At 38.1% G+C, this 16,121-nt stretch overlaps 1 protein-coding gene across 3 annotated transcripts in view; it reads right to left on the bottom strand.

The window, feature by feature from the left end:
- Nucleotides 1-329: 329 nt before the first annotated feature.
- The window catches only part of GABRG2 (gamma-aminobutyric acid type A receptor subunit gamma2), a 243,559-nt gene continuing 227,767 nt past the window's right edge, over nucleotides 330-16,121 (bottom strand). For 2 of the 3 annotated variants that reach the window (XM_086413766.1, XM_086413764.1), the window contains 4 exons: nucleotides 11,412-11,564; nucleotides 5,194-5,399; nucleotides 3,186-3,209; nucleotides 330-1,777 (listed from right to left, as the gene is read on the bottom strand). In XM_086413766.1, coding sequence (XP_086269892.1) covers nucleotides 1,502-1,777; nucleotides 3,186-3,209; nucleotides 5,194-5,399; nucleotides 11,412-11,564 — 659 coding nt within the window. In that variant the 3' untranslated portion in view covers nucleotides 330-1,501. The remainder of the gene's footprint in view (nucleotides 1,778-3,185; nucleotides 3,210-5,193; nucleotides 5,400-11,411; nucleotides 11,565-16,121) is intronic. The other variant, XM_086413765.1, reaches the window with a different exon arrangement.

The raw sequence follows: 16,121 nt of genomic DNA, 5'->3' as shown, positions 1-16,121 counted from the left end.
CAGTCATAGGCTCGACTGCCTTCTAAGTCTTTCAGGTTTCTTTAATCTCGTAAATGTAAACTTCAGTACATTTTGCTTTCCCCAGAACAAAGGATACTGCATTTGAACACCAGTCAGGTATGACTCCTGTTGTTCCTGTCTATGTCCTCGGTGAAAAAGTGGGGTGTCAGGACTGACTCACCCCCAGACCTGGAACCATACTACACAGATTCTAATTATGCCCTGGTAGACTCATTTCTGTACAGAAATATAGGATGTAAATATTGTTCTAAAAGGAATATGATCTTTGCCTAAAGTAAATGTGTAATAATGAACAAAAATAGTCAAAGTTCTTTGGATCCTTCTGTTTACTTCTACAAGATCAAATAGCACTGGACAACGCCTGTGTGAAAAGGTGAATCACTGGTTCCAGACCAGTTCAGAGAGCTTTATCAGAGGCATCTAAAGCCAGTTCACTTCAAACCACATTCACTGGCACCAACTGTGTGCCGAGCACTCTACATGGTGCTGAGGACCCAAAGAAGAGATGACAAGGATTCTGCCCACAAGGCACTCACAGTCACGGGAAGCAGATCTTGAGCGTAAGTTCTGTGATGACCTATATCCTAAAAAGAAGAAAAAGTAGCAAGCACATACATTTATTTACTTTATACTCTATGAAATTGGGCATATTTCGAGGTGGCAAATGTCAATTATCCAGTCTGTATTTACTTAGTGTTGTAATACGTCTTACAAGGAAAAAAAAAAAAAAAAAAACAAGATGTTTGAATCTTCATGCGTGAGGGAGAAGATTCCTCTCTCCTGTTCCAAACCCAAACCCATATAATTACATTCATGATTCATTTAGAGCCCAAAGACACAGAATAAAAGACAATATGATGTTAACGTCAGTCCACTTGTTTCAGCTCTAGAGATGCATGCATTAAACTTGAAGCATTCTATGTTACTGAAATATTTACATCATTGTACATGTGATGTGGAGGAAGTTTCCTTCATATCTTGGAAGGGAGATATAATAGATTTCTAGTCTAGGTTCCTATATTTAAAGCAGGTTGTGATTTTTCTCAAATTAGGGAGATATCCTTTGGGAATCAAATTTACCACAACTTGATCCCAGAACAGAGGGTACACTTTTGGGTCTTTTGCATCTAATTGTATTTTGAATTCAGGAAGGACAACACCATTGTAAATAATATTGGCTTTCACAATTGCAATTGTTGTAGCTGAAAGAAAAGCTTGTTTTGTTTCAATGTTCTTGCTCTAATTTCACTTTGCCTTGCAGGTTTTGAGACACAGCAAACATTACACTTCAAATTACACTTAGCATAGGAGAGTTGGGTGCAAACAATATGACATGAATACAATTTACCAGGCTGGAACACGGAAACAAATTCAAAGTATGGTAAACTACACAGGGGATTATGTAAGTAGACTTAGAAAGGACATCTTCTCTTCATGAGATTTAGTGAGTAAGACCCACATCAGTAACACCCATACCTCTTCACAGGTAAAGGTAGGAGACCCAATAAACCAGATTGAACAAGCAGAAAGCAGTGGGGAAGAAGATCCGCGCATAGGAGTCCATCTTGGCAATACGGATGTGTATCCTCCCGTGTCTCCAAGCCCCTGTTCGGCAATCTTCAAAACAGCAGAAAAAACTGGCACAGTCCTTGCCATCCAGACACTCATACCCGTATTCTTCATCTCTCTCTTGAAGGTGTGTGGCATTGTTCATTTGAATGGTTGCTGATCGTGGGCGGATGTCAATTGTAGGGGCCTGAGATGGAGTAGGGAAGGAGCGGGATAAGAGTTAGTTTTACCTGATAAATCCCAGACCATGTCTCCACAATGTCCCCAGTGTGCGAATGATGAATCTGAAAATGAGTACTCAGGGAATTGCTATGACATCATGATCTACAATGGTGAAATTGAACTTAGAAGGATAGCAGTTGCAGATTTCAAATTTTGAGCTTAAGCAGTGCAGCTGAAAATAATACCACCAAGCTAATAAGCTATAGCAAGAAGATTGAACACCAAAAGAACTCAAAGTTTGAAGATTTAAATCAAACAACTACATGGAATCTTATTCTAGTAACTATTAGATGTGAGGTTGGTTACATGAAGGCATTTAATGGTGTTGCATGTGAGTAGGATAGAGAAATAAAAATGAGTCAATTGTGAAATCAAATTTTGTGTACATGCTTATCTATATAGGCAAATAGTAAATCCCGTTACACTGAGCAAATGTGTTAAACGCTTTTAACAGAAAATGTTAAGCTGTGTATAAATACAGAAGCTTCCTGAGTTTATACCACAATGGTAGGGTTTATACTTTAAAGTAATATAGTACTTTGCCTAACATCACCCTTTAGAAGCTTCAGAATGTCAGCAATATTAAACTACATGTGAGTGAAATTTTTTAAATGTTACTAGCTGTCAAACTCTCTTGAGGATTTGAGAAGAAACTAGTACCAATTAATTAAATGTTAATCTAATCTTTGCTGCTGCACCAATTATAAAATTGCTAGAAAATTCAATTTATTTAATGTTAATTTGGTAAGTTAGTTTTAGGAATGATATATATACGAACTCTATTGTCTCTGAATCAGCTATCAGAAAGTTCAGCTGAGAATAGAAATCTCATTGAATATTGTATGATAGAGCCAAAAGGCCCCTGGATAACCCTGGAAGGAAGGGATGGGTGTTTTAATCTAAAGCATTTCAAAGACAGTATCATTTTTATAGAGCCAAAAGGTAGAGTTCAGGCCAATGGAAATTTTTATATGTACTTATTGAAAAACAATCCTTTTTTGAATTAGGACTTACAGAGTTAAATTTTAGAACATAAATGGAACTTGGTAGGTACAACCAGTGAAACTGGATTCCATTTTTATCTGCAAAGAGAGGGTAAGTCTTGGCTTTGATGTTTAATGAGGCCCACTTCACTAATAACATCTCATAGACCTTAGAGATTTTTAGTCTCATGTTAGGTCAAAACCTCTGAATTAATGTAGGGTTGCTGAATCAACTCTAAAACTCTAAAGAACTTTCTCCATCTTAAATGTGTTATCTCTAGTAGAATGCTTAAATGTCTATTCATAAAAAATAAATAAAACACCATGTAAGCATTAATAGTTAGATCCAGCAGTTGCATGCAGTGAATTTCCATTCCAAAAACATTATACCTTGAAGGAAAACATCCGAAGAAGCTTTGGGTTTGTAGACAGAAAAGAGAATCGCATTTTTTTAATTAAAAGAAGGGAAAAAAGGAAAAAAAAAGAGAGACAAAATAAGATAAATTAAAAATACATTTTGAAAACATAGCAAGTGAAATGAACTGAAATTATAAACACAGAAGGACAGTTCTGAGCTTAGAATAAAGTATATGCCTAATTTGGAAAATGAAATTTTGGTGATTCCTAGGGAAATCTTTGATAAATTAATCTATAATGATCTAACTACAAAATTCAGTGCTGCCCACTTGTAAGGAAGCTTTGTTGCCTATTTTCCCTGTATAGAAATGCTGGTTTTATTTTCTGATTATCATTAAGGAGGCCTTAACTAGGAGAGTCTTGACATAATGAACCCAAGAACATATTAAATGGGAAAGTGAAATTTTAGCTTCTCAGTCACAGCTTGGACTCTAGCTCATTCTGATAAATCATCTAATTGGCTTAAAAGGGAAATGTGCACAGAGTTCTTGGGTAATTTCACTTTTGCAGTTTCTTCAATTCTCTTTCTCCTCTGTCACCTTTTCTTTCTGCCATCCTCAGGACCAGGACCCTGGTCTAAGGAATCCAAGTGTTTCTGTCTCTGCAGCAAAATCCACTCTGCAATAGGAAGGGCCAAGGGGTTTGTCCACTGTCAGTCCTCACTGCCTTATTACTACTGGCAGGGAATTTGAGGGGAAAATGAAATGGCAAGTGAAGAAAGGGGGGAAAATAAAAAACAACACGACAAGGAAAATAAACTAAGGATAGAAAAGATGCAAAGGTAAAGAGAGGCCATACAGAAAAAGAAGGGGCTGCAGAAAGTGCGGTGATCGGGAAATTGAAGATAAGCATTTCTTTTACATTAATCATCAAGAACAATGATGCATCTTTCTTTACCTGTTATAATGTTTCACAGTCAAATAAACGTGTGCCATTTGTCAAATTTCACCTGGGTTTCTGAAGATGCATCAGGATTCAGGCTAGAATCAGCTAGAATCAGTGGTTATAATTCAGCTCCCCAAAGTCCATGGGTCAGAAAGCTAGCCACTGTCATGGCCCTCACCAGGAAAGGCTATAAATTCAGGAGGGTGGGTAAGTTCCTTTGCCCCATTTTTGGAAAGAAATGCACCTTCACTTTCATCGGGCCTCCTGTGAACCAAACACTGGATTTAAGTGGGCAAATGCGTAGCTACGTGCTCTTTTCAGCATCCATAATACAAAACAATTATGTTAGGCTTTTATAAATGTGATTCTTCAACTCTGTTTAAAGTTTGGTGGCAAGGTAAAGTGTTCTTACCTGTTTCCAAATCACTGAACTCAATCCAGGTTGGTAACTATATAAATCATCAACATCAGCCATCATCATCATTTTAATGCCAGGTACTATTTAATGTCTTTTATATCCATTACACTTATTTCTCACAGCAGCCTCATAAGATATATATAAAATAATACTCATTTATATACGAGAACATGATAACACAGGGAGGCTAAAAATATATATTTTGAGTATAAAACCAACAGAAGTCCTCTGGCAATGCACACACACACACACACACACTAAATGATTTGCAAAAAAAAGTATGGTGATCCCTGAAACTTTAAGAACCTCACGGCTTCCTATTGGAAAGCAGTGGATGAAGGACTTAAAACATCAGTAATTTTAAAACATTATAGTTAAGAGTCAGACAGCTGAAAATCAGGGAAACCTAAAATGACAGCTACTAAAAGATGAATGCAGTTTCCAGTCATGGTTATTCTCCCAGTGAAATGAAGAGAGCTACAGTCTGCCTCAGTGAATCAGGTCTCTCCCGATTAACTAATGACCATAATGAATCCTGGGAGCCTGGCCAAACTCACACATGCTATCCTCACCTTGGGGCCCAAAGTATGGATAGCCCACAATAGGCCAAACCAAAACAAAGCCAGGTGATCTCTTGGTGTAAAAATGTCAAAGGGCCCAATGAGAAATGATACATACAGGGTTTTTCTTCTTTTTGTCTTTGTCCTTGCTTGGTTTCCGGTTGCTGACAAAATAATGCAGAGTGCCATACTCCACCAAAGCAGAGAAGACAAAGATGAAGCAAACAGATACAAAGAGATCCATCGCTGTGACGTAGGAGACCTTGGGGAGAGACTTCCGGGCAATGGTGCTGAGGGTAGTCATTGTCAGGACAGTGGTGATTCCTGGAGGAAGGCAGGATAAAACAGACCCTGTGACCACATCAGCACATTGGATAACTGCCTCCCTGGTGAGACTAAATGTGTTTTGTGACTTCTGAGGAGTGGCCTCAGTTCTGGGAAAGGAGGCTTGACTGGAATTCATTCACATTGTTCACAGATATGTATCGCCTGCCTACCATGTGTCATCTCCCGTATGTGCTGAGAAATGTGCTAAGAATGTGCTGACTTAGTGCTGAGAAATAAAATAGACAAGGTCTCTGCCCATATGTCCCTTATGTATGCCCATATGTATTTCAGTGAGAGACACCACCATGAATCAAGAAAGCAGAGAGAAGTATAATGACAGATTATGGAATGCACCGTGCAGAGGACAGGGGCAGTGAGAACTTAGGTGGAAGGCCTGTTTGAGGAGGTGATATTTAAGGTGAAGCTTAAAAAATTAGAAAAAACCAACCTTCTGGCTATCAACGCTAAAGTAGCAAGGAGTTGGACACAACTGAGTGACGGGACAGAACTGGCTAAATTAATTAAAGGGAGGTTCTGAGGAAGGGAAACCTTATCTGGTTTTGAATTTTTAGAATACCTGGGATGGGCGGCCAAGTCACAGTGATGCTAGGTAAATAGAAGTTACCTAGTTAAGTTATGCAGAGCCTGCCCAGGAGTTTGCATTTTATTCAAAGTGTAAGGAGAAGCCCTTTAAAGGTATTAAATAGAGGAGGTACTTTGTGTGTGACTGACAGGTTCTGATGTATAAATTCTTTAGAGACGATTATATGATGAAAACAGGCATCTCAGAAATGATATAACTAATATTTACTGAAAATGTCCTTGTGCCAGGCACTATGATAAGTATTTCATGTGCATTCTCTCTTTGAATCTTTACAGCAGATATTTTCATTTTGATTTTATAGTTGAGGGAAAGGAAGCCAAAGGCAAGCTCTGTGTCAGATAGTAAAGTAGCAGAAAGATTTGAGCACAGAAGTTAAATGGCTGATTTCAAAACCCTTCTTTTTCCCATTGTACAACAGTGCCCAAGAAAACTAGTTCTCCCCAATAATTGTTTAACAACAAAGTGAAGACAAACTCTATGTATTTCCAGCTGTGCTATTTATAACAAGGCAACGTGGATTCAGTACTTGAATAGGTTCTAGCTCATTATAGTAACTCAATTCACTTCAGTATTCTAGGTTTCAGTTTCTGCATCTGTTTGACTATCTTTTTGAAGACCCATCCATTTCTTATCATGCTATGATTTTAATTCAACATTTCTTATCATGACTGGATGCAACTTTTCTGTACTCCAAAAATGGTCTTCCCAAGCTTTTATCGTCTATAGCCTTGCGACTTAACATTTTTGTTGGAGGCAGGAGAGAGGGACGTTTCCGTTGTCTAATGCTGTGTGTTAATTCTCACTATTACTAGGACCAAGATACTTCTAGGAGAGAGTCAATGCCCCTGCCTCAAAGAGCAGTGCTGGGAAACTCAGAAGGAATCAGACACGAGAAACTTGAGGAGCAGGGGAAGGAAGCCACAGAGATTAAGAACAGTATCACCATACAGGAAAAGAGAAATAGGATTTTCTTCTCTCTTTACAACATGGGTACAAAATGCTCCAAAGATGGTTAAGGGGAGCCAGCCACTCTTGAAGAAAGGTTAAGCCAAGAAGGACATTGACCTTTCTCTTCCTAATTGCTCAGGTTTTTTTTCAGAGCCATTTTTGAAGAGTTTGGGTATGTTTCTAAGAACACTTAGCTTAGTATCAGGTTTGTATGATACATTGTGTGTTATGAAATTCTAGAGAAGGGGAAGATCAGTGTTGGTTAAAAGAACTACACAGACAGAAGTGCCTTTAATAGAGGCCCTCCACAAGGAAACTTAGTCATAAAGACTGAGGCCTCTCTCGCATTCCATCATTAGCGATTATGGAGTAATCCATCTCTCTGTCTAGTCTACATACTTTGTGACGACAGATAAAACATGGCTCTTGATGTCCACTGTAACCCCACAGTGAGTATAGAGCTAGGACTCAATATCTGTTGAATAAATAAAACGATTGAAGAATAGTGTATACATGAAAGATCAAAGAGACTCAACCTACATATGAAAATAGGAATCCATATTGATGATTTGGGAGGATCATTTTAGTTGTACATAACAGTAGCTAACATTTAAGAATCTCTTCATTTGACCAGGTACTATGTCAAGCATATGTATAATAATCCCAGAAAACCCTCAAAATGAGGTAATAAGCACTGTTATCCTTCTTCTTGCAAGTGAAAAAAAAAAAAAACCAGCACAGAAAGAATAAACCAGTAAGAGAGATAACCTACAAGCCTAGCAAGTCTGACTTTAAATGCAATGTTCTAAACCACATTGTTGTATTTCCTCTCTATAAATAGGTCCATAATGTGCAGGATGAAGTGCCACATTCTTAGGAGCTATTAGGGATTTAGCTATCCCAAATCCCTAATTTGGGATATGATGTGGATCTGTGAATCTTCCATGTTGTCATGATGGAAACATAAGCATGGTCTAGCTTCTCAAGTACAAACTGGGGATGGTAGTGACTTCATAAGGCGCTCATGAAGATTAAATTAAATCACGAACATAGAGTGACAATTCCTAGTAAAGTCTCAATAAATATAAGGTGTTATTATCATTTACTTTAGAGACGAAAGATCTGCTTCTCAAAGTAAAAAAGCTTCACTTAGGTTGTCTATGTATTAATTCACATAGAAGTTCTTGATTATACCTAATCACAGCTGATATTTTTGTGGGATAATTTCAAAAATTAATTAGCACTTTCTTCACTTCATTCAGGCCTCAAAGCAAAAATGACCTATGAGAAGTGAAAATTTCAGTATGCATAGCAGATATCATGCATAAATTCACTTAAGAAAATTTGGTATGTCTGATATTATTAGGCTACATGGACATTCATCACAGGAATGTAAAGAAGAATCTCGAAAAGTTCCTTCAAGATATTTTCAGGTCTGCTTGGAGCCACAGAGAACAGTGAAGAACAGGACTCTAACTGACTTACCAACCAACAACAAGATAGCTTAATGTGTTTCATTTGTTCCATGGGGTTTTTCAGTCCAGTTTTGCTAAGCAAAGAAACTAGACTTCTCTTACTTGAGATGGATGAAAAATATCTATAAGCTTTTTTCAGTTCCTTCAGTCTTGGCATGAAGTAAGCTCTTTAGGCATGTTGCTTACCTCATAACTTGGGTGAAAAATGCCAAGAGGTATTTTCCTTGTTTAATCCATCATCCTTATACCATGATTAAACCTCCCCAGCTACCACCTGTGTACTAAACTCTACTCAAGTGTTATAACCTTCAAAATGACCTCAAATGTTGTGATCTGCACTTAGAAAGCAGTCACTCTCTTAGCCACATGGATATATTTATCTCACTCCTCAAACAACGTGGCTCTCTGCTTTGTGGCAGTAAACTTTTAGGTTCACAGGCATTCACTGTCATCTGGTTCAACTCTTGATTGTAAACATTGGAAAAGGTAATTGGACCCAATAATCTAGGTCAGTGTTCCTAAACCTAAACCTGATCACGCCTTAGAATCACCTGAGGAATTTTTTATTTTTTTATCCTAAATTCCACCCCCCACCCCCACCCCACCCTGTGCTCTCAAGAAATTAAATAAGCATATCCTGGGGTTGGACAAAGGCAGTTGTACTCTTGAAAGCCCTCTACTGATTTAAATACACAGTTGGACTTAATAAGCAGTGATAGAGACCTGAGACTGCAAAGCTAAAGTTGAGAAATTGGCTCAGCTCACCATCCCACCTCCCACAAGTGGCCCTTCAACAGGGCCCCACACCCAGAGCCAATCTAGTTCTCATCAGCCAAGGCACACATCTGCTATCTGCTGGCAGTGGCCTTGTGCGTGCCATTTAACCTCATGGTACCTCTGGTTCCTTAGCTCTAAAAATGTGATACTAACCTTTGTTTTCATTACAACTTCTGCATGCAGTTATTCTAAAAAGTAGGAAAAGCAGGAGGACCACACTGAGGATGACTGGCTTACGGTAAATGATCTATGAGCAAGAGGAGCGCCTACCTGCTATTTGTTCTGTCCCTCCTTCCTCAGCCTACTCTCCTTCCTTTCTTCTCCCACTAGGGTCTCTTGCCGGTGAGCACTCATTGATCAAGTGGTGGAAATGAGCTAGTACTAAAGCCTTAAGAGGGTTTTTTAACCGGCAGGAATCTAGACTTCAAGAGAAGAGATTGATTTGAAACCTTTCCCTAAAGATATTTTTGGGATTGGTGGACTGGAACGCATCAGTGTGCTTGTTCCATCCACTCATATGTGCATATATTACTTGAGTAATCATAGAGGTACCTGCCGTGGACCAGGCACTGTGCTGGGAGTGAAGAAGACATTGATTGATACCCTGATGTGACAGACACAGAAAGCGAGTAAGGAATGTGGTACATTCTACTCACGATGACAAGTAATCGTCCTAAAAAGTAGCAACATATTTTGGGTCTGTCTTAGCATGTAGCATTAGACAAGATATTATAATTGTTAAATACAGCCTGTAACATAAAGTACCGCCTATAACAGAAGAAATCAAAATAACCTTATTTTGAAACAGATGGGAGACTAAATTTGGTTTGGAGAAGAATAAATATGCAAATGATGTCCTTTTTTCCCAGTAATCATTGCTGCTCTCAGTTTTAATAACCTGGTACAGATCACTTTGTTAGAAAATGACTGTAATTGCTCGTATTTCTGAGGCCCTACTGTGTTTTGTGCTCTTTGCATGGAGTGCCTGATTTAACCTGATACAAACCCCAACAGTTAGGTACAGGAAATGATATTCCACACGTGAATGCCGTTTGTAGTAAAATGTGGTTTGTAGAGACTAAAGGACGTATCTAAGGCCATACCGTGTATGAGGGTTGAAATCCATTTGTTGGACTTCAAAATCCAAGCTCTTAACTATTACATGATACTGCCTCTAGCCAAAGAGTGAACAGGAATTGTGGTTCTAGTTGTCACACAGATGACTAAAGAGGATAGCAGCCTTATAATTCATTTTTCAATAGCTTTAGTTAAATCTTTAGGAAATATTATGTAGTGTGAGAATTCTATTCATGGACCTAGCCTCCAGTGTTCCTGTGAGTCTGTGGCTTTGTAATAATCTTTGAGTCCTCTTCCTTATGTGAGGAAAATGATGTGAAACTCCAAGACAGGTATCACCAGACAAGAGATTAAGCAAACTCCAAATAATCCTTCATAGGTAATCATATTTTCTCAAAATAATCTTTCCAACAGCTCTTCTGTATAGAGCCAGTTATGTATATGTATATCTTCAAATGTCATCATCATAATTATGCATGTTGAAATTAATCAGTAGCCAGTGGTATGCTAGTACAAGTGTAATAATTGATTCCCTAGGAAAAAGGTGCCCCTGATTTTTTGTGTTTATCTGTTTCCATGGTGTTAATATTTGTACCTGGGTTGATTTCAAGCTACCAAACTGGCATCACTGAAAACAATATTGGAAAAGGATAACCACAACCAACTCTTATGGGTATACAACTGCCCAGAGACCAAAACAAACAAACAAAAAATTTCCTGAAAAGAAGTTTTTAAAAAATTTTTTATCCCCAGTTACTTTATTTAAAAGATTACCTGGATAAAATCCAGGTCTAGTTGGGAAGATCCCTTGGAGAAGGGAATAGCAACCCACTCCAGTATTCTTGCCTGGAGAAACCCATGAACAGAGGAGCCTGGCAGGTTACAGTCCATGGGGTCACAAAGAGTTGGACATCACTGAGCAACAAACACTTTCAAAGCAAGGAGAGAATTTAGCAAAACACAACTAAGAAGCTTTAAACACTGTTTTAATATGCTAGTTTTAAATAAATGGCATTTCTATGTTATTACTAACTGAATTAAAAGCAAATCAACTTAGAAGGGGGAATAAAGATTAGTGTTGTTCAGTACTTACCTTGGGACAGTACAACACAAGAAACTGTCTCTCACCTAAAGAAGTTCTGGCTGGAACAGCATCCTTATTGATCCAGAAAGACACCCAAGATAGGACAACAATGAGTGTACAGGGGATGTAGGTCTGGATGGTGAAGTAGCCCATTCTTCTGCTCAGGTCAAAATAGACAGTCATGACCACATAATCCCCTGGAACAGAGCAAGGGTGGACCATGAAAACTCTTCACAAAACTGGAAAGCGTCTCAGATAAGCATGCATATCACTCTTAGCTGCACTTGAAAGTTTTAATCCACCTGCATTAAGAACAAAAAACAACAAAAAGCAAAACCCAGCCTGTATTCACTGCTATATTTTAAATGGATAACCAACACGGTCCTACTGTAAAGCACTGGAACTTTGCTCAGTCTTCTGTGGCAGCCTGGAAGGGAGGGAGGTTTGGGGAAGAATAGATGCATGCATCTATGTGACTGAGTCCCTTCCCTGTTCACCTGAAACTATCACAGCATTGTTAATCGGCTGTACCCCAGTACAAAATAAAACGTTATAGAAAATACCCAACCGTACTGAATTCTGATCCTTTAAGAAGCAATGTGACTGCTAGATGAAAGGAAATACCTTTGAGCATATTGCTCATATTTTCTTCTTTCGGGCGATCTTTTACTTTGCCGTCTCTGCTGACTTAATGCACACAATGTAGTTTTACATTTGGTGCAGAAGTAGGGGAATCTTTGTTTCTACCCTGTGCCTCTCTTGCCTGCAATGAATTCTAAGATTTGTTACAATTTCTTCTTTATCTCAGGACCTTTCTCCATTACAAACCAGAGAATTACCTTTGTGCTTGACACTAATAGACTACTATTTACTCAGTTTATAACCAAATTCCTGTGCTGAGACATTTTCTCATGTTTCCATTGAATCAAGTGGTTTTCCTTTATAACAGTTGCTTCAGTTTGTAACTTCTTGTCCATCCCTGTGGTTGTTTTTGTAACATCTGTCTCATTGTTAACTTGTATCTGCATGAGTCCACAGACTGTGCTTACCCCAGCCCTTCCCTACCCCTATCACTACACTTAGCATCCCACTGGATTCCAAACAGCCACTCAGCAACATTTGTGAGTAAATGATTAAATGAACAATCTATTTATACATTTAACTATAGAGAAAGAAACAAAAAGTCAGGAAGTTGTATTTTGGGACATTTTGGTTATAAAGAAATGTATATAAATATTCCAGAGAGTAGAGTAATTAAGGAATCCAAGAATAACCATACAGCTATGCATGAGAACAATGTAATGTGACACAGTCCCAAGTCTCTGTAATTTGTTAAGATCATGATACATGCATTGTATTCACTTTACAGTACAAACTGTAAAGTACTTATACAGTATATACCATATTGTACCTTATAGCTCAGACTGATTTAAGACAACATCACTTTCAAACACTGTATCTGCTCTCTTAATGTGAGGCGACAGGTGAGACTACTTTTCAAATGTTGTGTCTTCTTTCCTTATAATTTGTCCTAAAATAAATGGGCAATGAAATCCAGATCACATGTTTTTTTTTTTTTTAATTATTGACTTCACGTCTGTGTTTCTCTACTTACTTCAGTTCAGTTCAGTTCAGTTGCTCAGTCGTCTCTAACTCTTTGCGACGCCATGAATCTCAGCACACCAGGCCTCCCTGTCCATCACCAACTCCTGGAGTTCACCCAGACTCACGTCCATCAAGTCGGTGATGCCATCCAGCCATCTCATCCTCTGTCGTCCCCTTCTCCTCCTGCCCCCAATCCCTCCCAGCATCAGAGTCTTTTCCAATGAGTCAACTCTGCATGAGGTGGCCAAAGTACTGGAGTTTCAGCTTTAGCATCATTCCTTCCAAAGAAACCCCAGGGCTGATCTCCTTCAGAATGGACTGGTTGGATCTCCTTGCTGTCCAAGGGACTCTCAAGAGTCTTCTCCAACACCACAGTTCAAAAGCATCAATTCTTCGGCGCTCAGCTTTCTTCACAGTCCAACTCTCACATCCATACATGACCACAGGAAAAACCATAGCCTTGACTAGACGAACCTTTGTTGGCAAAGTCATGTCTCTGCTTTTCAATATGCTATCTAGGTTGGTCATAACTTCCCTTTCAAGGAGTAAGTGTCTTTTAATTTCATGGCTGCAATCACCATCTGCAGTGATTTTGGAGCCCAAAAAAATAAAGTCTGTCACTGTTTCCATTGTTTCCCCATCTATTTGCCATGAAGTGATGGGACTGGATGCCATGATCTTCGTTTTCTTAATGTTGAGCTTTAAGCCAACTTTTTCACTCTCCACTTTCACTTTCATCAAGAGGCTTTTGAGTTCCTCTTCACTTTCTGCCATAAGGGTGGTGTCATCTGACTATTTGAGGTTATTGCTATTTCTCCTGGCAATCTTGATTCCAGCTCGCGCTTCTTCCAGCCCAGCGTTTCTCATGATGTACTCTGCACATAAGTTAAATAAGCAGAGTGACAATATACAGCCTTGATGTACTCCTTTTCCTATTTGGAACCAGTCTGTTGTTCCATGTCCAGTTCTAACTGTTGCTTCCTGACCTGCATACAAATTTCTCAAGAGGCAGGCCAGGTGTTCTGGTATTCCCATCTCTTTCAGAATTTTCCACAGTTTATTGTGATCCACAAAGGCAAAGGCTTTGGCATAGTCAATAAAGCAGAAATAGTTGTTTTTCTGGAACCCTCTTGCTTTTTCCATACTTAGATGACTTAAATCTGATTTGAAAATAAGGCACTTTAAAGAAGACTGTCTTAGCTGGATGAATTATTATTACTTAGTCCACTCCTTCCTTCCCTCTCTCCAGCTTCTCTCCACATTCTTCTAAGCTGCTGAGACAGAAGACCCTTCACTGGGTACTCCTCGAGGGAGTCAAGATTCTCTGCTAACCCTGCAGTATTTCCTAAGTGGGGCTATGATTACTTCCTAACACTGCCCTTCGGGGCACTGATAGACTATCACTTGTCTGAATCAGGCCTGGTTAAGGCAGTCATAGTGACCCAGATACTAATTACGGAATTAGGCTCCCATTAGAACATACAGTTCCCTCTCTGAGAGCAGTAATTAGCCATTATTTAGCAATTATCTTTGAAAAGTTAAAGGTAGAAATTTTCTTATTGATCATAAATACATTTGTGCTAGTTCTCTGAGATGATGCTTCTCTGTGTTGATTTATTTGGATTTAGGCTATTTAAAGTCATAGCATTTCATATATTTGTTTGGTCTCTGCTTTTGTTCTAATCTAGAATATTATTCAATTACAGCCTGCCTCTATTTATTATAAAAATATTTAATTGAAGATGATCCCTATTAGTGTCTTTTTCTTTCATGTTCCTTTGACCACAATACCAGAGGCAAATGTAAGTTTCTTATTCTACCTAAGAAACACAAAGAAAGAAAGGGTTTCTTTATAAATAATCATATTCGGGGGCACTTCTTCTCCCTAATTTTTCAAGTCCTTGAGAATTCTCTGAATGCAAATTATAATATTTTAAATAAATCTAGACAATTTTAGTAACATCTTTTTACTCTTTATTGTGCAAGTAAATGAGAATCTACACATTGGCATTAATGATCTGACTCTTTTAAAGGTGAACTTTAATTTTGCCTCAAGTTAACAGATAATTATCTCAATTCAATTTTCCACTTCCCTTTAGGTCAGAATCTTGACTCCCCTAGCCTATTTATCTATCAATTCCTATTTTAAGGTAATAGCTTCTGAGCATCTTTCATCTTTGCCAACAAATCCGAAGCTTTTCTATCACTAGATTATGGATTCAAACTTGGGAACAGGCCATTTAAAAGCCAAGCAGCTCCACAGTGACAGCCTGACATCTGTCTTATCTCTAAGGCCACATCACTTTTTGTATTTTTAAAAACTCTCAGGCTGAGAAGCCTATAAAATCAAATCCCCTGAAAGTGCCGCATCAGTGATTTCCCCAAGTCCAAAAGCTTTAAATGCCCACCAAGTCAAAGGTGGTTATTTCAGCCACTTCAGATTTATTCTATTGATTTATTCTAACATGATACTTAAAGCCATAGCATCTTAAAAAAACTAGTTTGGTTCCCTGTCTTTGTCCTAATTAAGAATGTAATAGAAACAGGCTATGACTGAGAAGATATATCATTTGAATAACACCCATTAATGTCCATTATTTTTTGTAAGATTCTTATGTCTAGTTTTAGGAAGAGAGCAACGTCAGTGAATAATGGACTTCAACAATTATTTTTTTAGTTGTTTGTCATATTAACAATTTGAAAGCTTTAAAATTCAAATTTATTGGAGTGTTTAGGCTCATACGTGAAACTACCTCCTCGTAAAAACTTGATTGCATGATAAGACATCTGCCCCTCCCGGATGCCCCAAATAATAAAAATAATGGTTTTCTAGTTATAAGTAATAAGGGCCTACTATGTGCAGACACTGGGCTGAATAGTTTGCATATATTTTCTTTAAAATTCTAAACATTTTGTCATGGTGGTGAAAAAACTAAGATTTCACCTGGTTCCTCTCCCATGATTCTTACTCCACTTAACTATAGTTGAATAGAGTATATATTACTCTACTGGATTAATTTTGAAAGCATAATTAGTGTTGATATACTCTACTTTCCTTTCTCTAGTCTCTTTTTGTCAATAAATATTTTTAATCACTTTTATGCAAAGAGCACTAAATTAGGTAACATGGAAACTAAGATCTATGAAAC

The sequence above is a fragment of the Bos grunniens genome, chromosome 7, assembly GCF_055505025.1.
Source record: "Bos grunniens cultivar Pamir isolate PY7600 chromosome 7, Bosgru_T2T1.0, whole genome shotgun sequence".
NCBI lineage: Eukaryota > Metazoa > Chordata > Mammalia > Artiodactyla > Bovidae > Bos > Bos grunniens.
Note: the sequence above shows the minus strand (reverse complement) of the source record. Positions and strands in the feature narration are given on the sequence as shown.